Source organism: Gopherus flavomarginatus, chromosome 1 (genome assembly GCF_025201925.1).
Source record: "Gopherus flavomarginatus isolate rGopFla2 chromosome 1, rGopFla2.mat.asm, whole genome shotgun sequence".
Classification (NCBI taxonomy): domain Eukaryota; kingdom Metazoa; phylum Chordata; order Testudines; family Testudinidae; genus Gopherus; species Gopherus flavomarginatus.
Genome location: NC_066617.1, coordinates 125,262,013 through 125,289,906, shown reverse-complemented (window position 1 = coordinate 125,289,906; position 27,894 = coordinate 125,262,013). Strand labels below are relative to the sequence as shown.

Here is a 27,894-nt window from a genome sequence, read left to right as displayed (position 1 = left end):
GCCATACACAGGCAGCCTGCAGGATGGTGGTAGAATGTGCATTTGGCCGTTTAAAGGCTCACAGGCGCACATTACTCACTCGCTCAGACCTCAGCCAAACCAATGTCTCCTTTGTTATTGCTGCTTGCTGTGTGCTCCACAATCTCCTTGAAAGTAAGGGGGAGACCTTTATGGTGGGGTGGGAGGCTGAGGCAAATCACCTGGCCACTGATTACGCACAACCAGACATCAGGGCGATTAGACGAGCTCACCAGGAAGCGGTGCGCAGCAGAGCCTTGAAAACGAGTTTCATCACGGGCCAGGGTACGGTGTGATTGCTGTGTTTGTTTCCCCTTCATGAACCTCCCCCTCTTTATTGACTCCTTCCCTGTAAGCCACCCACCCTCCCCCTTCGATTACAGCTTGCTTAAGGAAATAGTCACTATCATTTAAAAAGCATTTAATTATAAAAAGAGCAAGAGAATTAATAAGGTATCCCGGGTGTGGTATGGGAGGATAGGAGGGAAGGAAAAGGCCATTAAGCACATTTCAGTGTAATGACAGCCTTTTGGTTGGACTGTCCATGGGGGTGGAGTGGGCAGGTGCACAAAGCCTTCCCCCACGCGTTCTTACACATCTGGGTGAGGAAGATATGGAACATGGTGAGTACTGAGGGTGGTTAAACATGGGCTGCAGCAGCACTCTGTGACCCCGCTGCTCTTCCTGAAGATCCACCAGACATTGGAGGATGTCAGTTTGATCATGCAGCAGCTCCAGCGTTGCATCCCGCCACCGCTGATCTTCCTGCCTACACCTCTCATCTCGAGTGTCTCTCCTATCCTCACATTCACTGGCATCTTTCCTGTACTTTGCTACCACGTCCTTCCACTCCTTCAGATGAGCTCTTTCATTGCGGGTTACTTCCATGATTTCAGAGAACATTTCATCTCGCGTCCTTTTCTTCCTCCGCCTTATCTGAGCTAGCCTTCGGGATGGAGTAGGGAGGATTGAAAAATGTGCAGCTGTATGAGAGAGGGAAAAGAGGGAGAGAAGTATTTAAAAAGATACATTTTACAGAATAATGGTTATACTCTTTCACAGTGAACAACACTATTCACCTTACATAGCACATGTGATTTCACTACAAGGTCGCATTTGGAAACTTTTAATATTGAGTGCCTGCGGGCTCTGGTGTTACAGATCTCACAGACGCAGGTCCGGGCATCACAATTCAGCTTGCAAGCGGTCATGGTAAGCCACAGCTTCTCCAGCCTTCATATACACAGTGCCCTCTGATGTTTCTTTCCTGTTAACAAGCAGCAGCAGACGCCAACCCCTCCCCTCCCCACTCCAGTTCTCTAGGATTGCTTTACCCCTCCCCCACCGCATGGCTGGTATCATGGAAGATCACTGCTAATCACCCCCCTTCCCCCCCTCCCCCTGCACTGTGTGGCTGCTAGCTGGGAAGATTCCTGCTGGCCAAATGCTAAAAAGCTCAGAGCTATCCTTCCTCCTCTCCCTCAGCTTTGCTACGTGCAAGGAAGGATTTATTTTAAGCAACAGCCCCGTAGGAAAATGGCTCTCTCTGTCCCCTTAATTAAATTCCTTAATTTCAACCAGGTTACCATGAACGATATCACTCTGCTGAGGATAACAGAGAGAGATAAAGAACGGATGTTTCTTGAATGCCAGCAATCACCAGGACCATACACAGCTATGCTTTGTCATGCAATGATACCCGATCACTTGCTACATGCATGGCGTGGTAGTGTGTCCTACCATGGTGGATGGAACAAGGCTGCCTTGCCCAGAAACCTTCTGCAAAGGCTTTGGAGTACCTCCAGGAGCGCTTCATGGAGATGTCCCTGGAGGAGTTCCGCTCCATCCCCAGACATGTTAAACTTTTGCAGTAACTTTACTGGCTGTGAATGCATCCCAAGCCCTCATGGCAAATCAATCATTAAAAAAGGCTTGCTTTTAAACCATGTTTTATATTTACAAAGGTACACTCACCAGAGGTCGCTTCCATGGCTTCATTGTCTGGGCTAGTGGCGGGAGGGCTGGGAGGGTAATTCCATCTGGGTCACAAAAAGCTCCTGGCTGTTGGGGCTAATGGAGTGCTGTGTGCTCACTGCAAGGTCGTCGTCCTCTTCCTCATCCTCCTCATCTTCCCCCTCCGTTGAATCCTCAGCCATGGTTGAGATTATAACCCCCACCTCGGAATCCATGGACAAGGGGGGGGGCAGTGGTGGCGCAGCCCCCTAAAATTGCATGCAGCTCAGCGTAGAAGCGGCATGTTTTCGGCCTTGACCCGGACCTTCCGTTTACTGCTTTGGTTTTCTGGTAGGCTTGTCTGAGCTCAACTTTCACTCTGCACTGCACTGAGTCCCTGGTGTGGCCTTTTCCCATCATAGCCTTGGAAATTTTTTCAAATATTTTTTCATTTCGTCTTTTGGAACGGAGTTCTGTTAGTACTGAATCCTCTCCCCATATAGCGATAAGATCCAGTACCTCTCGTGCGGTCCATACTGGAGCTCTTTTTCTATTCTCAGGAGACTGCATTGTTACCTGTGCTGATGAACTCTGCGTGGTCACCTGTGCTGATGAGAGCTCCACACTGGCCAAACAGCGTGAAAATGAAATTCAAAAGTTCGCGGGGCTTTTCCTGTATACCTGGCCAGTGCATTAGAGTTCAGATTCCTGTCCAGAGTGGTCAGTGGTGCACTGTGGGATACTGCCCAGAGGCCAATAACTTCAATTTGCAGCCACACTAACCCTAAACCGATGTTAATATCGATTTTAGCATTACTCCTCTCGTTGGGGAGGAGTACAGAAATAGATTTAAAGAGCCCTTTAAATCGATATAAAGTGCATTGTAGTGTGGACAGGTACAGTGTTAAATCGATTTAACGCTGTTAAAATCAGTTTAACTGCGTAGTGTGGACCAGGCCTCAATAATACACTCTAACAACAAATCCTGACCTTAGAACCTGAAAGCTCCTATTTGCCTCTAGCAGAGATTGGACTGGAGAGGCACCTAGATACTAGACCCAAGGAACCCTAGCACTCTCAGCCCTCCCCTCACCAAGCCCAATTAGGAGCCACTGTTGTTCCACCTTAAATTGCAAATATCTAAGCCATTGTAGCTAGAGTATTTGCAACCTTCCCCTTTTGGCCAACCTTAGTTAAATGCCCCTGCCTTTAGCTATGTGTATGAGGAGTTGTTGGGTCCCATTTGGACTAAGTGCCTAGAATTTGAAGTGCCTTCAGTGCTTGTCACAGGTGTACACATGGTGTGCTACTCGGTACTTTAGAAGTTTGGTGTACCACAGCAGGAGCAGCTATGGTACACCAAATAGATGTGCTATTTCTTATGTCAGATATCCCAACTTGCAGCTACTTTTTAAACATAGGAACTGTTAATTAGGAAATCTTTGGCATGGAGGGCTTTAAAAAAAGCAGCAAAAAATGGATATTTAGCTGTTAATGAGAAATTTTGCTGCATTTTTTATAAATTTATAAAACTAACATTTAGCAAAATCTTTTGGCCAACTTTATGGAAATCATGAAAGCTAGAAATGTGTGCAGGCCCCTCAGCAAAATCTCAAATGTTAAGCTATCTTTTATTCTATGAAAGAAAACAGCTAATATTTTACATTTGGCTAGAGTTTTCTATGAGTGAGGTCAAACACGCACAATTCTACCAGTAGCGTTTGGCTAAATTTTGCAAGTTTTACTATGGGACAATTCTTGATATCACTGCATTTTTCCAGGATAAGGTTGGCAGGACTGGGCCTGATCAGGGCTGTGATTGGACTGTGCTGGTATATCAGTCCCTCTTTCATGCTACAGCACTGTTCTCCACAAGCTTCCATTTGTAAGATTCTGTGGTGTGGTTGCTGAGTACGTTTGGGTCACTTTTTCAAAGCTAACTGTTGCACTGACGTTTGTTCGTAGAACCTGAAACAGTCGCTCAGAGGTGTGACCTGCCTCATTCATTTTAATGAATGCTAATCACATGCTTAATACTCAAAATGTTTACACTTCACTGATCATTCAGTGATAAGAGGAAAAATCATATTCTAAAGATCTGCACAATCTATTGGGAACAACAGCTTTTTTAGCCATACTACATGAGGGGGTGGAAGAGAGTACCACCACTTTCCTCCCCAAACGTGAAGACCTCTAGCAGGTCTGAACTCCCAAAGAACCAAGCTCAAGAGACCTAGCAGGTCACACAAACCACAACCCGAGGAAGCTAACTCCGTGAAGCCCAGTAGAACCGATCGGCTTGATATAGTCAACCCCCACAAAGGGTAACTATATTCTGAACATCTGCAGTCTCCTGTTAATGGTACTTGTGTCGGTGGAGGTTAGAATATCACTACCTTCTCCTGGCACACATACTTTTACCCCTAGTCCTCATCCTTCAAACACAGAAGTCAGTGTTTGTCAGACTTCTTAAAATAGTTTTTTTTTTAAAAAACAATTGCTGCACAGAAACAGTAGGCAGATAACAGATCATACCAGAATGCTGGAGCATGTTTTGGGGCATTATATGATCGCTATGAAAAAAAAAAAACTACTTTTCAATGTGTGGCTTTGATCACCTTAACTATCCTTTGCTCCCTTTACTGTACCTTCATATGGGTCTATATTAACAGTCCATACCACCGAAGAAAATCTTCAAATTATTTTTTTAAAAATTAAACTCAATTTTCTCTTCTCTTGTCTTCCATGGTACACCTTCCCCTCCCCCAAAATAAATTTTTTTTAATAGCTGAATTTAATAAGCGAGTCACTTCACATGCTTAGACGTAAATTTAATAGGAGCAGACGTGATGCAAGATTCCTCATGCAGCTCTGGCAAATCACCTACATAAATATGCTTTTGTCAAGATTTAAAAAAAAATAAGATACCTACAATAAAGCTATATTTAGGCATCTATAAGGTTGAAAACTTGAGCGAACTAACTCTTACATGCTGTATTTATCTAACAGCTTTTCCAGTTGGTTAAAACTACATTTATCTTCTGCTGATTTGGCTGGGGCTGGGGACACAGAGGATGGTCACACCTGATGTTTGTAGGTTAGTGCTTCATGATAAATAACCTCTTCTGTGAGGAGCTTGGATTAAGTTTCATCTCTCTCATACAGTCATGCTTCCCCCCCACCCCTTTCTCTGAACAGCAGGTGTCAGTGATGGAGCATCTGTAATAATGCTGAACTTCCTTGTTTCAATATTTTTGGCTCTGAGCCCTAGTATAGTTTTGGGAATAAATGTAACAGTCTAATTTTCCCTTTAAGACCACTTTTTCCCCCAGAGATATCCACAGATAAAATAGTTTTGTACTGTATTAAAAACTACTTGTTTTGATTCATCTTTATTGTTTCTTGTAGTAATTTGTCTGTTAAGATTAAAGCTTAAAATTTCATACAGGATTAAACACCCCTTAAATGAAAGCTTCCCTTTCAGTGAAATTAATTCGCTCCATCTTATTTATGAACAGCAATGAATACTACATAATTAGGCTAAAAGGATTTTCTAGAAGAAGTTTTCATTGAAAATGGCCATCCTGATTCAGTGGTGTGCACCATGCTGTTAATTTAAAAACAAATAGTGCTTTGGAAATTAATACTTTATATTAAAATCTCATTGCTGTAGCTTGGTATTTAGGAATTGCTTTAAAGTTCTTCGCACCTTTGAGCACTTATTTTCCAGGATTAGCAGATACTGAAAGCTAGCTGTGCTTGTGTTTGAGTTGGTTTGCACCCTTATATCACCATTTATAACATGCCACTTGTATAACTTCCAAGATACTATGTGCTAGATTGTTACAGTAAATTTATTTTAGTGGCAGAAATAAAAACAATTTTGCAGCTCAAAATTAAATATTCCATTGGCAATTGCTACAGTACAAGTTTTAGGCTTTAATTCCTCCACAACCTCTCTCTGGAAACAAAATGCAAATAAATCTGAGGGAAAAAAAAAGTCTTAGCAAAAACAAGCCCATTTTAAAAGTGTCTTTCTTAAATGACCATGTCAGTTACCTGGGAAGAAGCTGACACATATTTGGACACAAGGGGCCACGATGAACTTAATGCGTGGCCTGGACTTTCCCTTTGGGAATGGGCCAATGAAAATCTGTATGATGCCCAAACTGACATGATGTGCCAGTTACCAAGAGTAAGGCTCCCCCAGGAGATTCTGTTAATGCAAGTCTTCCTGCAGGTGATACTGAAAATGCAGTGACTACTACCTCTTTCTTTAAATGCCTTTGTGCTCTACCTGCCCAAAGTTGCAATCAGGCACTTCTGGGACAAGCCAGCGCAGTAGTCCCACCACACTGGATTTGCTAAGTTAAGAATGACAAGGAAGGAAAAGCCAGTTGTCAAACACTATATAATTCCAATTAGGTTGAAACAGTTGAATGTTTTCAAGTACTATATTACTAAAATGTGAAAAATTCCTGTTTTAAAAAAAACCTCTCAATCTGATGTACAGTAGACGTATATACACTTTGCCCTGATATGCTGAAGAATTTTTTTTTTTGTGCTGCTCCATTTCAGCACGTATCTCCCAACTGCCTCTTAGTGCCTGGCAGTACCAGCACAGTATCTTCACTCCAGAATTGTAATTACATCTGGTTACTTGATTTCTGTAAATTCTGAGTAAATTGTTATATAAACCACAGCATGGAAAGTCCAAACTCTAAATCAAATCATGGAGAGCAATGTTTTTGTTTCAGTCAAAATAATCCTCTATGTCAACATTTGGATTTAGGAGATCTTCCCCATATGCTGAAAGATCCATTTGATTTAAAATCAAGTTTTCAAAGGTTTCTTCTAAGTCTGTTTCACCGATCAATACAGCTCCCATCATTCGTCCGTTCTGCATTACCACTTTGACATATTCTTGCCCTTTGGTACACCTCAACATTAGTTCATGGTCTAAATCCAAACCCTGGGCATTGTACTTTCCCAAAAGCACCACCTAGAGACAGGGAGAAAAATTAAGGTATTACAAGAGGAACATAATGATTCAGAATCTTCTCTTTGCTGCAAATGCTGTAAACTTCAAAAGGACTGATGTTAATGGAAAATTCTACTCTCAGATGTGTGCAGACAATTCTTGCTGGCTTACAGACAGCATGATCTAGAGCAGAAACCTGGGTTCTATTCCTCACTCTGCCACCACATCACTATATCACCTTGGAGCAGTCTGCTATCACCTTGTGATTTAATATCCTTCTCTGTAAGAGCAATAAATTATTTACCTTTAAAAAGCACTTTGACATTTGACCACAGTGGGAATGCACTGTATATATTTGATAGTAGGATGATTTCCCAGTTGTTACAAAACGGGCTTATGAACCAGATGGCATAATGAAATATATTTAATTACCTGTAGAAAACTGAATTTGCATCTCTTTTAGATCTCAGATTAAACAAGTTTGGTGATCTAAATCTCATCTCCGTGGATATTTTTACACAACATAAAGACCATCATTTTGGCACAGAGGTCATAGTGACAATTTACTTTAAAAAGTTGTCATTGGAACATAACCCCAATGCTTGAAATTAGTCAAGAGTAATCGTCCATTGAGATTCAAAACATTTAACGAACCAGCCACCATGTTGAGTTTGCAGTGAATATAACCATAGAATGCACCATAAGGATATAGCTAGGAATATGTGTCAAAGATGTGAGGACAAGTTCGTTGACATAAGCTGACTTGTGTTTGTAGGCCCTCTATTCAACTCTAGTGTTTAGCCTTCATGGTTAGCATAAAAGAAAAAAAAGAATGAAACATTAACAGAATATTATATACAGTACACAATCAGTGTCTTTGTCAATATTAGCCAACAAAGAAATCATTTGTTTGAGTGGCATGATGGTTGGTTTGATCAAATCAACAGATGCCAATACCAACTAATCAGTGCTTTTAAACTAACTGTGTAAGAATTAGTTTACTTACCTTATAATTGAAAAATTTTGTAACATGAGCAAAGAGTTCAAAACTGAAGTCCATGTCAATAGATTCCCCTAAAAAATCTGCTACCATGCACTTTGCTGCATACCATCCCATCTGTCTAGCCTGGGTCCAAAGCCTCATCTAAAAAAATACAAGGTTAACACACATGCTATGTGTAATGAACATATCAGTTCATATATATACACTTAGTAGCCTCACCCATCTAGAGATGAGGAGTGACTTGGTCTTCAGAAACAAACTATAGGTGCAATGATATCAGGTAGAATCATCACACACTATTGAGATATACTGCATGAATAAACCTCGTTGATGTATATATATTAGATGTACAAAAATACTGTGCTATTTAGCCTTTGGATTAGAATGCATATAAATTTAATCACCTGCTGCCACACTGGACTAGGTTCCCACGATGCAGTGCAGATATCTCCTGCTGCATAGATATCTGCTACTGAAGAGTGCATATGTTCATCCACTTTCAGACCGCCATCTTCACCTAGAGCAAACTAAATATTTGTATGGATCAGTGCTGAAGAAAAAACAGCCTAACAAAAGCCATTTAATTGGAATGCCCCAAGAGCTTTAAATTCATCCTGGTTAAGTGCCAATCTCATTTACACAGTATTTGTCTTAAAGCTGTCCATCATGCCACATGTCTCTGCCATATTCAGCAACTCCATTCAACCAAAACATGTGCAATTTTAAAATCACATTTACATCTCTTATCCAACAGGGCAGTTCTCTGGCTACCACTGGGCAATGCAGGCTAAGGTTATTAGTAGGGCTGTCAAGCAATTAAAAAGATTAATCATTCTGTTAAACAATAGAATATCATTTTAAATATTTTTGGATGTTTACTACATTTTCAAATATATTTTATTAATTTCAATTACAACACAAAATACAAAGTGTACAGTGCTCACTTCGTATTTATTTTTTATTTCAAATATCTGTACTGTAAAAAAATAAATATATTTTTCAATTCACCTCATACAAGTACTGTAGTGCAATCTCTTTATCATGAAAGTTGAACTTACAGATGTAGAATTATGTAAAAAAAAACTGCATTAAAAAAAAAAACAATGTAAAACTTTAGAGCCTACAAGTCCACTCAGTCCTACTTTTTGGTCTGCCAATTACTCAGACAAACAAGGTTGGTTACAATTTGAAGGAGATAATGCTGCCTGCTCCTTGTTTACAATGTCACCTGAAAGTGAGAACAGGCGTTCACACCTCACTGTTGTAGCTGACGTTGCAAGATATTTACGTACCAGATGTGCTAAAGATTCATATGTCCCTTCATGCTTCAACCACCATTTCCAGAGGACATGCTTCCATGCTGATGATGGATTCTGCCTGATAACGATCCAAAGCAGTGTGGACTGAGGCATGCTCATTTTCATCATTTGAGTCAGATGTCACCAGCAGAAGGCTGATTTTCTTTTTTGGTGGTTTGGGTTCTCTAGTTTCCACATCCAAGTGTTGCTCTTTTAAGAGGGAAGCAGAGCGAGCTGCTCCCGGCCTTCCGCTAATCCCCTAGACCACTCTGGGACTGCGGGGTCCTCAAAAGTGCCCTCCCACAGCTCCTGCCCCCCAGACTCTGGCAGGGGGAAGCCCCTGACCGCCCCCAAGACTCTCTGCCCCTTATCAAATCCCTCGGCCCCGGCCTGGTCTGGCACCCTTAATACTCTGCTCAGAGCAGCATGTCAGACCTTTACCGTGCTATATGTGAACCCGCGCTATATCGGGATAGAGGTGTATATGCGGAATGCAGGTAAAACAGAGCAGGAGACATACAACTTTCCCCCCTCAAGGAGTACAGTCACAAATTTAACTGATGCATTGTTTTTTTAACAAGCATCATCAGCATGGAATCAAGCAGCAGTATCTCCCATCAATGTAAACAAACTTGTTTTTCTTAGTGATTGGCAGAATAAGTAGGACTGACTGGACTTGTAGGCGCTAAAGTTTTACATTGTTTTGTTTCTGAATGCAGTTATGTAACGAAAAAATCTGCATTTGTAAGTTACGCTTTCAGGATAAAGAGATTGTACTTCAGTACTTGTATAACGTGAATTGAAAGATACTATTTCTTTTACCATTTTTACAGTGCATATATTTGTAATAAAAAATAATATAAAGTGAGTACTGTGCACTTTGTATTCTGTGTTGTAACTGAAATCAATATTGAAAATGTAGAAAAACATCCAAAAACATTTAATAAATGTTAATTGGCATTCTATTGTTATACATGCAATTAATTTTTAAATCACGATTATTTTGAGTTAATCGCGTGAACTAACTGTGATTAATTGACAGCCCTAGTTATTAGCCAAATCTGTGACCTTTATCCATGCTTCTAATATGACTACTTATAACTGTCAGGAGAAGAAACCATCACCACAAAGCAGCTTGTATAATTAAAACTGTCTTGTTAAAACGGAAAACTCATTTATTTTAATTGAAGAAAATAGGTTCCCGGAGGCATGCTACACTAAAGCAGCTTTTCTAACTATCTATGTATGTCCTCGTTAAACAGCTTTGGCTGAGCTAATAAAACACTTCTCCATATTATATTCAAGAACTAAATTTAATTTCTCAATACCACTCAGTGTTATCATTCAAACACAAAAAGACATTCAAAATGGCAAAAATAAATTAGTTAAAAAATGCAATGTGCTTTCTTCTTTCAGAGGCTGCTTAATCTTTTCCTACTCTGTACTTTAAATCAGCCTTCATTCCTGAATACAGCAATACTATTCTGCTGCAATCTCGTTTATTTACAGTAGCATCCCATTTGGAAATAATGGACTAAATTAATCCCTTCTGTAAATTTACCAACTAAATTAATTTAATCTGGCCCAATATCAAAAAGTGATGCTATTAGCTATGGCAGCTCCCTTTTTTACAGCTTCACCAAGATCAAACATGTTCAGCATGCTGCTTCCCACCTTTTCACACATCCTACCAAAGAAGTGCTATCACACCACCCACCCTCAAAACTACTTCCGTGGCTCCCCATTCATTTCAGAATCCAGTTCAAATTGGTGACCATGGTTTTTAAAAGCCTTCTGTAGTCTTGTTCCAGCCTTCCTCATGCTCTTCTCTTTCTACTTCCCTGCCACCTCCTTTTGCTTGATCAGCAGCAGACATCTTGCCCCTTTTCCCAAAATCACCCAATGGCAGTTTCTCACAGAGAAAGGCTCTATATTATTTAGGAATTTATACCTATAGGTCAAAATCAACACCTCAAATTCAATCCAAAACAGGCAATCAGTACAGACTACAGATTTAATGTGCTCTGTTTGAATATCTGTTTAATAAGTGGCTGGGCATATTCAATGTTAACTTAATTTTCCTAGTGGTTTTAAATTGTAGTCCCACAGAGAGCATGTTAATATGTGCTATTCATCTTCACATAAAGACTAGTGGAACACCGTTTGAAATTGAGATCAGTGCTGTGTTTTACAAGTGATCTGCACATATTTTTCTTTTAAAGTGAGCTAACTCCAAAATCCAGATGTAGCATTGGTAAGACAGTCATTGGTACTTCTATGATTCTAAACTTATTTTAACTTAAGATCACCTGAAGTGGAAGTCAGCCAGATTACACTCAATTGTAACACATCAGCATACATTAATTCCTTGGTGTTACAGAAAGCATAGAACCCCAAGGGAGCATAAAATGTTGTTTTTAGTACATGGTGAAGCTTCGCAAGGATTTTTTTTGTTTGTCTTTTTATTTATTGATATCCCATAGGGATGTAACAAAGTAGTATGAGTGACTTCACAAGCGAGTCAACATAGAACAGTCATTCACAATTTACATTTCAAACCTCAACACTGAACACTAAGTAAGAAACAAAGATGTTTTTGTAACATCAACTGTATGTTTTGCTTAGTGACCTAAACTACGAAAAAACACCACTCTTAACATAGATATAAGTATGGGAAGCAGCATGATTTCATGGTGTCAACATGTAACTGTGAGCTAGGAATTCTCAGATTTTAATTCCAGCTTTGATATTGATTTGGTCCAATTGTAAGAGCCCATAACTCTACAGAAATTCATTTTTTAATATGTTAGGAATTTCTAGAGTACTCAATTTCATAGCTTTTACCTCATTTTAAATTTGTTTACAACATGCAAAATCCTTACCTTTCAACATTTTATCTTAGGAAATGTAACATAAAATAGCTACCAAAGTATATTTTCTTTTGTTTTAAAAAGAAGAAAGTCAGTACTTATATTTAATAATGACCCTTACATTATTACCATCAAGAAATGGCTTAACATTTGGCACAACTCCAGTTGCACTGACAATGAAATCACAGCCATATATCTTCCCATTGGATAATTCCATATACACAGGCCACAGCTCTGAAAAAGTGAAAATTTTAACCTGAGAACACAACCAATGCACATTATTATTTTAATAAGATATGAAAAACACAAGTAATAAGTTACTTGTGAACAACCTACCTCATTATTCGAGGCAAAAATAATTCTCACAATTTGCCCAGCACTTTTCTTATTTTAATCACAGGCTTAGGAATCTAGACACCAAAGATCAAATCCTCATTCTGACATTAACTCCCTTTTGGATTTGCTCTGCCTCAGCTTCCCCATTTGTAAAATAGGAATACTACTACTCACCACTGCTCCCACCTCACTGGGGTATTCTGTGGATTATATCATGTTTGTAAAATACTATGAAGATATAAAGTCTTATATGAATGCTAAGTATTATTAAATCTATACATGTAATACCCAGAAAATGCTCTACTGATTTAATACACTAACATTTTAAGATTATTACATTTTAAGAGACCAACAGGCATAGAGGAGCACATGGTTCAGACAGAGCCATCCCTTAGGGAGGATTTATTAAAGGGAATACTCTATATCTTAGTAAAAAGGAGAGGATAGAAGTTGATAAAGTACAGGTAGGAACTGAACAGAAACAGTCAAATGGAAAAGAATCCCATTTAAATACATCATATGAAGGCAGACAACTAAATACTGAAAAATGTTATAAGTGCTTGTATACAAATGCTAGAAGTCTAAATATTAAATGGGTGAACTTAGGTGCCTCATATTAAATAAGGATATTGATATAAAAGGCATCACAAAAACTTGGAAGAACAACGGTAATGCCAGGATACAAAATATATAGGAATGATAGAGTAGATCGTGCTGGTGCATGAAGGGCACTAAATGTGAAAGAAAGCATAGAGTCAAATATAGTAAAAATCTTAAATGAATCAAACTGTATCATAGAATCTCAATGGATAGAAATTCCATGCTTGAATAATAAGAGTTTGGCACCAGGAATATACTACTGACCATCTGGCCGGTATGGTGACGGTCATTCTGAAATGCTCAGGAAGATTAGAGGGGCTACGAGAAAAGAAAACCCAATAACAATGGAGGATTTCAACTCTCCCCAGGTTGACTGGGAACATGTCACCTCAGGACACTGTACAGAGATAACATTTTTAGACACCATTAATGACTGCTTCTTGGAGCAGCTAGTCCTGAAATTCCCAAGGGGAGAGGCAGTACATGACTCTGTCCTAAGTGGAGCACAGGAACTGTGAATATAGCTGAACCACTTGATGTTAACAACCATCATGTAATTAAATTTCACATCCTTCTAGAGAAGAAAATACCAAAGAAATCCACCATGATAGCATTTAATTTCACAAAGGGGAACTACCCAAAAACAAGGAAGTTAATTTAATGGAAATTAGAAGGAACAGTCACAAGAGCGAAAGACCTGCAAGTTCCATTGAAACGATTTTAAAATACCGTAATAAAGGCTCAGAATAAACGTATATCCCAAATTTAAAAAAAAAAACAACAGTAAGAGGGGAAAAAATGCTACAATGGCTAAACAACAGAGTAAAAGAGATGGTTAGAGGCAAAAAGGCATCCTTCATAAATGGAAGTCAAATCCTACTGAGCAGTTCCTCTGCTTGTGCAAGGAAAGCCCCTGGTGGGCTGGGCAGGTTTGTGTACCTGCCGCATCTGCAGGTTTGGCCGATCGCAACTCCTAGTGGCCACGACTCGCTGCTCTGGGCCAATGGTAGCCACTGGAAGTGGCGGCTCAGCCCACATCACTTCCAGTAGCTCCCATTGGCCCAGAGCAGCAACCCCCGGCCACTGGGAGCCATGATCAGCTGAACCTGCAGATGCGGCAGGTACACAAACTGGCCCGGCCCGCCAGGGGCTTTCCCTGCACAAGCAGAGGAACAAGTTTGGGAACCACTGCTACCGAGGAAAATAGAAAGGACCATAAACTCTGACATGTCAAGTGCACAAGTATAATTAGGCCCCAAAAAAGAATTTGAAGAGCAACATGCAAAGGACACAAAAATTAACAGCAATTTTTTTAAGTATATGAAAAAATCAGTGGGCTCACTAGACAATCAAGGAAAACAAGGCTATTGCGGAGAAACTAAATTAATTCTTTGTATTACTGCAGAGGATATGAAGGAGAGTCCCACATCTGAGCCATTCTTTTTAGGTGACAAATCTGAGGAACTATCCCAAATTGAGGTTTCAACAGAGGAGATTTTGGAACAGATTGATAAATTAAAAAGTAAAAGTCAGGACTAGAGGAACTCAAACATGAAATTCCAGAACTACTGTCACCTCTCTCTTAATTCAGCCTCTGTACCAGATAAGTGAAGGATAGTTAATGGAATGCCAGACAAATTGTTGAAACTATAGCAAAGAACAGAATTATCAGACACATAGATTGACATATGTTGGGGGAGAGTCAATATGGCTAAAGAAAAATCATGCCTCATCAATCTATTAGAATTCTTTGAGGGTGTCAAGAAACATGGACATGGGTGATCTGGCTGATAGCTTTTGACCAAATCTGACACCAAAGACTGTTAAGCAAACTAAGCATTCATGGGATAAAAGAGAAGGTGCGCTCGTGTATCAGTAACTGGTTGAAAGATAGGAAACAAAGGAAGAAATTATCAGTTTTCATATTGGAAAGCGGTAAATAGCAAAGTCCCAAAAGGATCTGTATTGAAACCTGTGCTGTTCAACATAATCATAAATGATATAGGAAATGGGGTAAACAATGTGGTAGCAAAGTTTGCTGATGATACAGAATTACTAAAGATAATTAAGTCCAAAGCTGACTGTGAAGAGTTACAAAGCAATCTCACAAAACTGGGGGACTGGGCAACAAAATGGCAGATGAAAGTCAATGTCGGTAAGTGCAAAGTAATGCACACTGGAAAACACAGTCCCAATTATACATACAAAATGATGGGATCTAAATTAGCTGTTAACACTCAAGAAAGAAATCTTGGAGGCATTATCTGAAAACATCCGCTCTATGTGCCACAACAGTCAAAAAAGTTAACAGAATGTTAAGAACCATTAGGAAAGGGGTAGATAGTAAGGCAGCAAATATCATAATGCAACTATATAAATCTATGGTATGCCCACATACTGAATACTGCATACAGTTCTGGTCACCCCATCTCAAAAAAGATATATTACAATTAGAAAAGGTACAGAGAAGGGCAACAAAAATGATTAAAAGTATGAAACAGCTTCCACAAAGATATATTAAAAAGACTGGGACTGTTCAGCTCAGAAAAGAGAAGACTAAGGGGGGATGAGAGGTTTATGAAATCATGAATAGTGTGGAGAGAGTGAAAAAGGAAGTGTTATTTACCCCTTTGCACAAGAAACAGGGGTCTCCCAATGAAATTAATAGGCAGCAGTTTTAAAAGAAACATAAGGAAGTACTTCTTCACACATCAGACACCCTCAATCTGTGGTACTCGTTGCCAGGGGATGTTGTGAAGGCCAAAAGTATAATTGGATTTAAAAAGAATTAGATAAATTCAAGGAGCATAGATCTATCAATAGCTATTAGCCAAAATGGTCAGGTAGGCAACCCCATGCTCTGGGTATCCCTAAACCGCTGATTGCCAGAAGCTGGGACTGGACGTCAGGATGGATCATTCACTAACTGCTCTGTTCTGTTCTGTTCATTCCCTCTGAAGCATCTAAGCACTGTCAGAAGACATGATGCTGGGCTAGATGGACCATTGGTTTGGTTTAATATGACCATTCTTACATTCTTATAAAATTCTAATAGGAATCATCTATACAGGATCAAAAGTTAAAGCTGGAACCAGAAGGTGGTCTTAGTCAATTCCCCTACCATCACAGGACTACCCCTTAGCATATTCTCTCAGGCATTCAAATAAGGATAATGAAAGAACTGTATCTGCAAAAAGAACAGGAGTACTTGTGGCACCTTAGAGACTAACAAATTTATTTGAGCATAAACTTTCGTGGGCTACAGCCCACTTCATTGGATGCATGTAGTGGAAAATATAGTAGGAGGATATATATACACAGTGGGCTTAAGTCTGCACATAACTATTTGCTGGTTTGGAGCCCATAGGTTAGATCCTCAGAGGGTAAAGGTTTTCATAGCTTCACTGACTTAATGGAGCTATGCTAGCTTACAGAAACAGATGATCTCTCCCCATCCATTTTATTTGCTTTGAAACAAATACTACAAATATATTGTACCTCTGCTGCGCTTGCATCCTCAAGGAGAGTTTCAAATTAGTATCTGCATATTGTTTCTTCTGTGATACTTACCTTCATCTGGGTGTGCATTCTGGTTATCTGAATTGTCTTTAGGAAAAGACAAAGAGGTCTTCTGTAGCTGCTTGAATTCTTGCTGAAGGTGTATTTTCTTTATTTCACACAGTGTTTCAATGTGAACTTTGTGAGAAAACTAAATAAGAAAACTGATAGTTACAAGATATACAATTAGCAATAACAATACTATCATACATGCTAGAAAACTCTCTCCTGAATTAAATATTAGTAAGATGAAAAAGAATGTCCCAAATGTTGAAATCTGACACATTAGTTGAGTCCCTTTTGTTACCAACCTTCAGTATCTTTACTTACCTGCTTTCTCATCACCTTCTTTGTCAGAGTTTTAACCAAAACAATCTTAATGGCTAAAGACATGCTCAACTGACACTGAGTTCTAGAGATAAGTACAGATTTTTTAAAAATTGATAAATCTGAATTCAACTATCCTGTCTTTCAGGATTTCAATTTCACGATTTTTCACCATTTTGATTAAATGAACTGTGACTATTTCTTGTGATTATATACATAGATTTGGATTTGTTGAATTCCTTCCTTCTCTCTTATGTTTCATCCGCCACATTTCAACTTATTCCAGTTGTGAGCTCAATCTATGACTAACATTTGGGATCAGTCATGTTAGTCATGCGGCGGTGCCATAGTTTTTCTGAATCATTTTATGATTCAATCTTTGTGCAGTTCTCATTCTTTGATACTGATTACAGCAAACCAAATGCCCACAGACTGCGCCAGTAGTATCACCCCTCTCCAATCTGTCAAGTCTCTGAAACTTCCTTCAATTGCTTTTGTAAGTTTAGTGCTTCCCTGCATGCTATGTTCTGATCATAATCTTCCTCATGCTCAGTACAAATTTCAACAACTTACATGTACATTTTGTTGACAACAGTGGTATTAAAGTGGAGGAAGTGTTGCCTTATACACCTCTACCTCGATATAACGCTGTCTTTGGGAGCCAAAAAATCTTAACGCGTTATAGGTGAAACCGTGTTATATTGAACTGGCTTTGATCCACTGGAGTGCGCAGCCCCGCCCCCCCGGAGCACTGCTTTACCACATTATATCCAAATTTGTGTTACATCAGGTGGCGTTATATCAAGGTAGCGGTGTATATCCAAAGTGTATACATTGGACTGAGGTTGAGATGGAAATAGGAGACAGACTTGCTGAAAGTTTCTGGGTTAGGATAAAAGAGTTAAAAAAACAAGAGTGATGTCATGGTAGGGGTCTACTACTGTCATAACCTTAGCCCCAGATTTGGACCTTAGCGTCCAAAATATGGGGGTTAGCATGAAAACCTCCAAGCTTAGTTACCAGCTTGGACCTGGTACCTGCTGCCACCACCCAAAAAATTAGAGTGTTTTGGGGCACTTTGGTCCCCCTGAAAAACCTTCCCTGGGGACCCCAAGACCCAAATCCCTTGAGTCTCACAACCAAGGGAAATAATCCTTTTTCCCTTCCCCCCTCCAGGTGCTCCTGGAGAGATACACAGACACAAGCTCTGTGAATCCGAACAGAGTGACTCCCCCTCTCCGTTCCCAGTACTGGAAACCAAAAGCACTTTCCTATTCCCCCAGAGGGAATGCAAAATCAGGCTAGCAAATCCAACACACAGATCTCCCCGATTTCTTCCTCCCACCAATTCCCTGGTGAGTACAGACTCAATTTCCCTGAAATTTCCCAGTAAAGAAAACTTCAACAGGTCTTAAAAGAAAGCTTTATATAAAAAAGAAAGGAAAAATACATACAAATGGTCTCTCTGTATTAAGATGACAAAATACAGGGTCAATTGCTTAAAAGAATATTGAATAAACAGCCTTATTCAAAAAGAATACAAATCAAAGCACTCCAGCACTTATATTCATGCAAATACCAAAGAAAAGAAACCATATAACTTACTATCTGATCTCTTTGTCCTTACACTTAGAAACAGAAGACTAGAAAGTAGAAACTACTTCTCCAAAGCTCAGAGAAAGCAGGCAGACAGACAAAAGACTCAGACACAAACTTCCCTCCACCCAGAGTTGAAAAAATCCGGTTTCCTGATTGGTCCTCGGGTCAGGTGCTTCAGGTGAAAGAGACATTAACCCTTAGCTATCTGTTTATGACACGCCCCTCAAATTGCAGACAGTGGGGAAGCTCACTGGCGGCGATTTCCTTCTAGAACTTGAAAATAAACAGATTAATACAACACATGCACCTTTACATATACCCCTAAGTATATAACTAACAGACTTCTACATTTTAAGAACACTTTTTAACTACTGAATTCTGGGAAACTCTCACGGGAGAGTGCATCAGCTACTTTGTTCGAAGCTCCTGTGATGTGCTGAATTTCAAAATCAAAATCTTGGAGAGCTAAACTCCAACGAAGAAGTTTCTTGTTGTTCCCCTTGGCAGTATGAAGCCACTTTAGTGCAGCATGGTCAGTTTGTAGTTGGAACCGCCGTCCCCAAACATATGGGCGTAGCTTTTCCAGGGCGTACACAATGGCATAGCATTCCTTTTCGCTGACTGACCAGTGACTTTCCCTCTCAGACAGTTTCTTGCTGAGAAACACGACAGGATGGAAGTTGTGATCTGTTGCTTCCTGCATGAGCACTGCTCCTATACCACGCTCAGATGCATCTGTGGTTACTAGGAATGGCTTGTCAAAGTCCGGGGCCCTGAGCACAGGGTCAGACATGAGCGTCGCTTTAAGCTGGGTAAAGGCCTTTTGACACTCATCAGTCCACTTAACTGCATTTGGCTGGGTCTTTTTGGTCAGGTCGGTCAGTGGGGCAGCGATTTGGCTGTAGTGTGGTACAAATCGCCTGTAGTATCCGGCCAAGCCTAAGAAGGATTGGACCTGCTTCTTGGACCGTGGGACAGGCCACTTTTGGATAGCATCCACCTTGGCCTGTAGGGGGTTTATGGTTCCTCGACCCACCTGGAGCCCCAGGTAAGTCACTCTGTTTTGGCCTATTTGACACTTTTTGGCCTTAACAGTTAGTCCTGCCTGCCTGATGCGCTCAAAGACCTTTTCCAAGTGTAGTAGGTGTTCGGGCCAGGAGTCGGAAAAAATGGCCACATCATCGAGGTAGGCAACTGCAAATTCTCCCAGTCCAGCTAGTAGACCATCTACCAGCCTCTGGAAGGTGGCGGGTGGATTTCGAAGGCCGAAAGGAAGGACATTGAATTCATACACCCCCGCATGGGTGACGAATGCTGACCTCTCCTTGGCAGGTTCATCTAGCGGTACTTGCCAGTACCCCTTGGTTAAGTCTATTGTAGAGATGAACTGGGCACGTCCCAACTTCTCCAATAGCTCATCAGTGCGTGGCATTGGATAGTTGTCCGGACGAGTTACCGCATTTAGCTTACGGTAGTCCACGCAAAAGCGTATTTCCCCATCTGGTTTGGGTACCAGAACCACTGGAGATGCCCATGCACTGGTAGATGAGCGGATTATACCCATCTGTAGCATGTTCTGGATCTCCCGTTCTATAGCAGCTTGGGCATGAGGAGACACCCGGTAGGGTGGGGTTCTGATTGGGTGAGCATTACCTGTATCAATGGAGTGGTATGCCCGTTCAGTCCGTCCTGGGGTGGCTGAGAACAATGGGGCGAAGCTAGTGCACAGCTCCTTGATTTGTTGCCGCTGCAGACGTTCCAGGGTGGTTGAGAGGTTCACCTCTTCCACGCCACCGTCTTTTTTCCCGTCGTAGTAGACACCGTCAGGCCACTCAGCATCATCTCCCTGGACTGTAAACTGAGAAACCTGTAAGTCTCTGGAATAGAAAGGCTTGAGAGAATTAACATGGTACACTTTAGGCTTTAGTGAGGAATTGGGAAATGCTATGAGGTAGTTTACAGCTCCCAGGCGCTCTTGGACCGTGAATGGCCCTTCCCATGATGCTTCCATCTTATGGGCCTGTTGCGCCTTCAAGACCATAACCTGGTCTCCTACCTTGAAGGAACGTTCTCTGGCATGTCTGTCATACCAGGCCTTTTGCTCTTCTTGAGCATCCTTTAGGTTCTCTCTAGCAAGGGCTAGAGTGTCGGAGGGTGCTTTGTAGGTTGCTTACAAAGTCCAGAATGTTAGTTCCTGGAGAAGGCGTAAACCCCTCCCATTGCTGCTTCACCAACTGTAATGGCCCCTTAACCTCGTGACCATACACAAGTTCAAATGGTGAAAACCCTAAACTGGGATGTGGTACAGCCCTGTAGGCAAACAGCAACTGCTGCAACACTAGGTCCCAATTATTGGAGAATTCCTTGATGAATTTTCGTATCATGGCCCCCAAAGTTCCATTGAACCTTTCCACCAGGCCATTGGTTTGATGGTGGTACGGGGTGGCAACCAAGTGATTCACCCCATGAGTTTCCCACAGTTTTTCCATGGTCCCTGCCAGGAAATTAGACCCTGAATCTGTAAGGATGTCGGAGGGCCAACCTACCCTGGCAAAGATGTCTGTTAAGGCCAGGCGCACAGTGTTAGCCCTGGTGTTGCCTAGAGCTACTGCTTCCGGCCATCGGGTAGCAAAGTCCACTAAAGTCAGTACGTACTGCTTTCCTCTGGGCGTCCTTTTTGGGAAAGGGCCCAGAATATCCACAGCTACTCGCTGAAATGGGACCTCAATTATGGGGAGTGGCTGGAGAGGGGCCTTGACCTGGTCTTGAGGCTTTCCCACTCTTTGGCATACCTCACAAGACCGGACATACTTGGCAACGTCCTTGCCCATCCCCTCCCAGTGGAAGGACTTCCCCAACCGGTCTTTGGTTCTGTTCACCCCAGCATGGCCACTGGGATGATCATGGGCTAAGCTTAAGAGCTTCCCCCGGTACTTAGTTGGAACCACCAACTGTTTTTGCGGCTGCCATTCTTCCCGGTGTCCACCAGAAAGAATTTCCTTGTATAAAAGTCCTTGGTCTATAACAAACCGGGATCGATTAGAAGAGCTGAGAGGCGGTGGGGTGCTCCGTGCCGCCGCCCACGCTTTCTGAAGGCTGTCATCTGCTTCCTGCTCAATCTGGAACTGTTCCCTTGAGGCTGGGGTCACCAGTTCTTCCTCAGACTGTGGACTTGGGCTTGGTCCCTCTGGAAGCGATGTAGGTGATGGGGTTGTTTCCGTTGCTGGTGAACCGCTCTCCGCTGGTGCACCTGAGGGTATTTCAGGCTCTGGCTGAGCCTTTTGGGTATGGCTGTCTGTTGCTTCTGCCAGTTGTGGCTCGCTGGCGCCCACTGGCGTTGAGTTTGAAGATGGGGTTGCAATCGCTGGTGCTGGTTGCTGTTCCAGTTCCGGGCCTGGGACTGGAGGTGCTGTGGCTGTTTCAGTGGTTGGCATGGAATCTGGATCCACTACCTCTGTCTGGGTCTCTGGTAACCCAGACGGGGCGTCTGTGGACGGTTCAGGAACAGGAATGGGTCTGGAAGCTTGCCTGGTTTGGCTACGTGTAACCATTCCCACTCTCTTGGCCCGCCTCACCTGTTTGGCCAAGTCTTCCCCCAGTAGCATGGGGATAGGATAATTGTCATAGACTGCAAAAGTCCACATTCCTGACCAGCCTTTGTACTGGACAGGCAGTTGAGCTGTAGGCAAGTCTACAGCTTGTGACATGAAGGGGTAAATTGTAACTTTGGCCTTTGGGTTGATGAATTTGGGGTCAACGAAGGATTGGGGGATAGCTGACACTTGTGCCCCCGTGTCTCTCCACGCAGTAACCTTCTTTCCGCCCACTCTCAAATTTTCCCTTCGCTCCAAGGGTATTTGAGAGGCATCTGGGCCTGGGGATCTTTGGTGTGATGGTGGTGTAATGAATTGCACTCGCATGGTGTTCTTGGGACAGTTGGCCTTGATATGTCCCAGTTCATTACACTTAAAGCATCTTTCATCTGATGGGTCACTGGGCCGAGGTGAGTTACTGGAGACTGGTGAGGTGGAAGAGTAGGGTGTCTGTGGCTTTACTTGGGTGGTATGTGGGGTCTTTGGCTGTCCTCGGTTGTAGGGTTTATGGTCTGTGTGCCCCCTGGGGTAATCGTTCCCCTTGACAGTAGCTTTCTTGCTTTCTGCCAGTTCCATCCATTTGGCTCCAATCTCCCCCGCCTCAGCGAGATCTTTGGGCTTTCCATCTTGTATGTACCGTGTGATGTCTTCAGGAACACCATCCAAGAACTGCTCCATTTGTATGAGGAGGTGCAGTTCTTCCAAGGTTTGAACGTTGTTTCCTGTTATCCAGGCCTCATAGTTTTTTGCAATGTAGTAGGCGTGTTTGGGAAATGACACCTCTGGTTTCCACTTTTGGGTTCTGAAGCGCCGACGGGCATGATCTGGGGTTATCCCCATTCGGTATCTGGCCTTGGTTTGAAAAAGTTTATAGTCATTCATTTGCTGCTTAGGCATTTCAACTGCCACCTCTGCTAAAGGTCCACTGAGCTGTGACCTTAATTCTACCATGTACTGGTCTTCGGGGATGCTGTACCCAAGACAGGCTCTTTCAAAATTTTCCAAGAAGGCCTCGGTGTCATCACCTGCCTTGTAGGTGGGAAATTTCCGGTGCTGTGGAGCAATAATTGGCGCCGGGTTGTTAGGGTTGGCTGGCACATGCAGCCCAGCTTTTGCCAAGTCCAGTTCATGTTTTCTCTGTTTTTCCTTCTCTTCATTTTCTTTTTGTTGTTTTTCCATTTCTCGGCGGTGGGCCAACTCTTCTTCTTCTTGCTTCCTTCTGTGGGCCAACTCATCTTCTGCTTGTTTCCTTCGGTAGGCCACCTCTTCTTCTTCTAGTTTTCTTTTGTGTGCTGCCTGTTTGATTTGTTCTTCTCTTTCTTTCATCTCCATCTCTTTTTGTTTTATTTCCAGTTGTCGCCTGTGTTCAGCTTCTCTGAATTGTTCTTCGGCCTCAATTTTTGCCTTAGAAGTCATGGTTTCTGTTTTCTTGGGTTGGGGTGCCCTCCGGTGTTTATCTTCTGCACTGCAGGCTCTGTTGCCTCCTGAAGTCTGCCTAGCAACAGTGCTTTTTTCCTTTTCTTCCTCTAGCGTAAACTAGAAAAACCACTTTATTTGCATATATATAGTGCTGGTATCTGCCTCCTAATGGGAGGGCTATTGTGTGACAAAAGACCCTTAACAGTCTCTTAATGGCTTCTTGCTTATTATGCAAGCCACAACTGCCAGAGTGAGCAGAAAAAAAAATTCTCTCTGGTTCCCTTTTAAAACCAAACTGTTTCTCTCTGCTAAAAAGCCCTTAGCAGAGAAAAGAAAAAAAATAATATTCCTACTGGCTTCTGGATTCTTTCTATATCCCAACCGCTGCTACACCATGTCATAACCTTAGTCCCAGATTTGGACCTTAGCGTCCAAAATATGGGGGTTAGCATGAAAACCTCCAAGCTTAGTTACCAGCTTGGACCTGGTACCTGCTGCCACCACCCAAAAAATTAGAGTGTTTTGGGGCACTTTGGTCCCCCTGAAAAACCTTCCCTGGGGACCCCAAGACCCAAATCCCTTGAGTCTCACAACCAAGGGAAATAATCCTTTTTCCCTTCCCCCCTCCAGGTGCTCCTGGAGAGATACACAGACACAAGCTCTGTGAATCCAAACAGAGTGACTCCCCCTCTCCGTTCCCAGTCCTGGAAACCAAAAGCACTTTCCTATTCCCCCAGAGCGAATGCAAAATCAGGCTAGCAAATCCAACACACAGATCTCCCCGATTTCTTCCTCCCACCAATTCCCTGGTGAGTACAGACTCAATTTCCCTGAAATTTCCCAGTAAAGAAAACTTCAACAGGTCTTAAAAGAAAGCTTTATATAAAAAAGAAAGGAAAAATACATACAAATGGTCTCTCTGTATTAAGATGACAAAATACAGGGTCAATTGCTTAAAAGAATATTGAATAAACAGCCTTATTCAAAAAGAATACAAATCAAAGCACTCCAGCACTTATATTCATGCAAATACCAAAGAAAAGAAACCATATAACTTACTATCTGATCTCTTTGTCCTTACACTTAGAAACAGAAGACTAGAAAGTAGAAACTACTTCTCCAAAGCTCAGAGAAAGCAGGCAGACAGACAAAAGACTCAGACACAAACTTCCCTCCACCCAGAGTTGAAAAAATCCGGTTTCCTGATTGGTCCTCGGGTCAGGTGCTTCAGGTGAAAGAGACATTAACCCTTAGCTATCTGTTTATGACAACTACAGACCATCTAACCAGGAAGAAGACGGATGAGGTGTTTATTTTTGCTATAAACAACGAACAAAATCATCCAAAGCACAGGACTTGGTGGTGATGGGATCTTTCAACTACTTAGACATCTGTTGGGAAAATAAAGACAGCAGGGTATGGATTAACCAACAAGTTACTGGAATGTATTGGAAATTATTTTTTATTTCAGAAGATGGGGAAAGTTACTAGGGGAGAGGCTGTTCTAAATTTGATGTCTAACATTGAATGCCAGTGAAAATGAGGTAGGATCTGAGACTAAATAGGGAAAGAACAAATTAAAAATTACTTAGACTAGTTAGATGTCTTCAAGTCACGAACGTCTGATGAAATACATCCTAGAATACTCAAGGAGCTCACTGAGGAGACATCTGAGCCATTAGTGATTATCTTTGAAAAGTCACTGAAGGCGAATGAGATTCCAAAGGACTAGAAAAGGGCAAATATAGTGCCAATCTATAAAAAAGGGAATAAGGACAACCTGGGGAACTATAGATTAGTCAGCTAAACTTCAGTATCCGGAAAGATAACAGTGCAAATCACTAAGCAATCAATTTGCAAATATCTAGATGATAATAAGGTGGTAATTAACAGTCAGCATGGATTTGTCAAGAACAAATCATGTCAAACCAAGCTAGTAGCTTTCTTTGACAGGGTGGATAGGGAGAAGCATTAGATGTGGTATATCTTGACTTTAGTAAGGCTTTTAAAACTGTCTCGCATGACCTTCTCATAAACAAACTAGGGAAATACAACCTACATGGCGCTACTATAAAGTGGGTTCATAACTGGTTGGAAAACCATTCCCAGAGAGTAGTTATCATTGGGTCATTGTCAAGGTGGAAGGGCATATCAAATGGAGTCCCACAGGGATCAGTTCTGAGTCCTGTTCTGTTTAATATCTTCATCAGTGATTTAGATAATGGCATAGAGAGTAAATTTATGACGTTTCCGGCCGATACCAAGCTGGAAGGGGTTGCAAGTCCTTTGGAGGATAGGTTTAAAATTCAAAATGATCTGGACAAACTAGAGAAATGGTCTGAAGTAAACTGGATGAAATTCAATAAAGACAAATGCTAAGTACTCCACTTACAAAGGAACAATCAGTTGCACACATACAAAATGGGAAATGACTATCTAAGAAGGACTTAGAAATGACTGTGGAAAGGGAACTGGGGATCATAGTGGATCACAAGCTAAATATGAGTCAACAGTGTAAGACTTATTGAAAAAATAGCAAACATAATTCTGGTATGTATTAGCAGGAGTGTTGTAAGCAAGACAAGAAGTAATTCTTTCCCTCTTCTCCATACTGATTAGGCCTCAGCTGGAATAGTGTGTCCAGTTCTGGGCACATTTCAGGAAAGATGTGGACAAACTAGGGAAATTCCAAAGAAGAGCAACAAAAATGACTAAAGGTCTAGAAAACATGACCGATGAAGGAAGATTGAAAAAACTGGGTCTGTTTAGTCTGGAGAAAAGACGACCGGGGGTGTACATGGGGGGAGACACATGGTAACAGTTGTCAAGTACATAAAAAGTTGTTATAAGGAGGAAGGAGAAAAATTGTTTTCATTAACCTCTGAGGACAAGCAGCAATGGGCTTAAATTACAGCAAGGGCAGTTTAGGTTGGACATTAGGAAAAACTTCCTAACTGTCAGGGTGGTTAAAGACTGGAATAAATTGCCTAGGGAGGTTGTGGAACTCCATCATTGGAGATTTTTAAGAGCAAGTTGGACAAACACCTATCAGGGATGGTCTAGATAATACTTAGACCTGCCTTGGGTGCAGGGGATTGGACTACAAGATCTTTTGAGTTCACCTTCAGTGCTATGATTATTTTGAGAGGCATGCAACAACTTTGATATGCCCATTCCTTTCTTTCTAACTTTTTAGAATAGTTAAAAATTTAATTCAAAACTGAAATTTGAGGCTAATATTTCTCACATAAAAATCTTTCAAATATATGTTATATTCAAATAAATACTTCAGAGTGACCAAAAAGATCAAAAAATGAAAATCTGATAAAAACACAGAAATGCCCAGTTGATTTTAATTTGGTTTTTTTTCAGACAAAAAATAGGTCCACACAAGCCTTCTTCCATGGTTTTAAAAATTTATTTATATTGTTTCATTAAAAAAGGAAACATGAATATCTGTATTGATACGTGACTGTTGTGCACTGTACCTTTGGGCGAGTTTCATTATTCTCTCTCTCTCTCTGAGATTAAACTTTATTTGATGCAGCTGAAGTTAGAACATATGCAAATAGCTTTTGTTGCTCTTTATTAAAACTAAAATCAGGCCCAATCCCACAGAAATGTGGGAAAAAACATCTGAGCTTGTATGTGAAGATTAAGGAGCAAATGCACAGCAGTAGATCCAATTCTCCTCACATCAGTGAAAGTCAGAAGTAACTCTACTGAAGTTACTGGATTTACAAATGAAAATTTGGTGTATGAGGAGAATTAGTTCATGCGCATTCTGGTTTTATTCCTAGAAACACTGTGTGGTACTGTACTGCTAGTGCATTCCCACACACTTAAACTAGCATCTAAACAAATATAGTTAGGATGATGTCAGCCTTACCTCTTTAGTTCCTTTAAGATGTAGGCCCTCATGCCAATCAGGGCCTAAGGCAGTGCCAAGTTTGTCAGCTGCTGCCACACTTCCTTCTTCCTTCTCACTTCCTGAAGTCAGATTCAACATATACATGATAAAAAGACCTTATGCACTATTATACAATCCTCACAACTCCAAAGGATTCCGAACTAAGAGAGTAGTGTGACTATGTGGTGGGATGGGGGGATTACAATGTGCTGGAGTCAAAATACTCCACTACTTCTAGAACACATCATACTTCAGGATTGTAATCTTATTATTTTATATTCTTAACAATACCTTTCACCCCTTAGCCACCACTCACATGCAACTAGAGATGGAGTGAAAAGTAACCACGGTGTGAAAGCACACAGCAACAGTACAACAGATTAAAGAAGTTGTTCCAGCAGACCTTCACTCACATGAATCAATAGGGCT

The 27,894-nt window shown here is 41.3% G+C and overlaps 1 protein-coding gene across 3 annotated transcripts in view; it reads right to left on the bottom strand.

The window, feature by feature from the left end:
* Positions 1-4,789: 4,789 nt before the first annotated feature.
* Positions 4,790-27,894, bottom strand: part of PYROXD1 (pyridine nucleotide-disulphide oxidoreductase domain 1) — a 39,627-nt gene continuing 16,522 nt past the window's right edge. Inside the window, exons 7-12 of one of the 3 annotated variants that reach the window (XM_050968841.1) lie at positions 27,445-27,545; positions 16,630-16,768; positions 12,245-12,357; positions 8,360-8,482; positions 7,959-8,096; positions 4,790-6,973 (exon numbers count right to left, since the gene is read on the bottom strand). In XM_050968841.1, the coding sequence (XP_050824798.1) occupies positions 6,725-6,973; positions 7,959-8,096; positions 8,360-8,482; positions 12,245-12,357; positions 16,630-16,768; positions 27,445-27,545 (863 nt within the window). In that variant the 3' untranslated portion in view covers positions 4,790-6,724. The remainder of the gene's footprint in view (positions 6,974-7,958; positions 8,097-8,359; positions 8,483-12,244; positions 12,358-16,629; positions 16,769-27,444; positions 27,546-27,894) is intronic. The other 2 variants (XM_050968851.1, XM_050968859.1) reach the window with 2 other exon arrangements.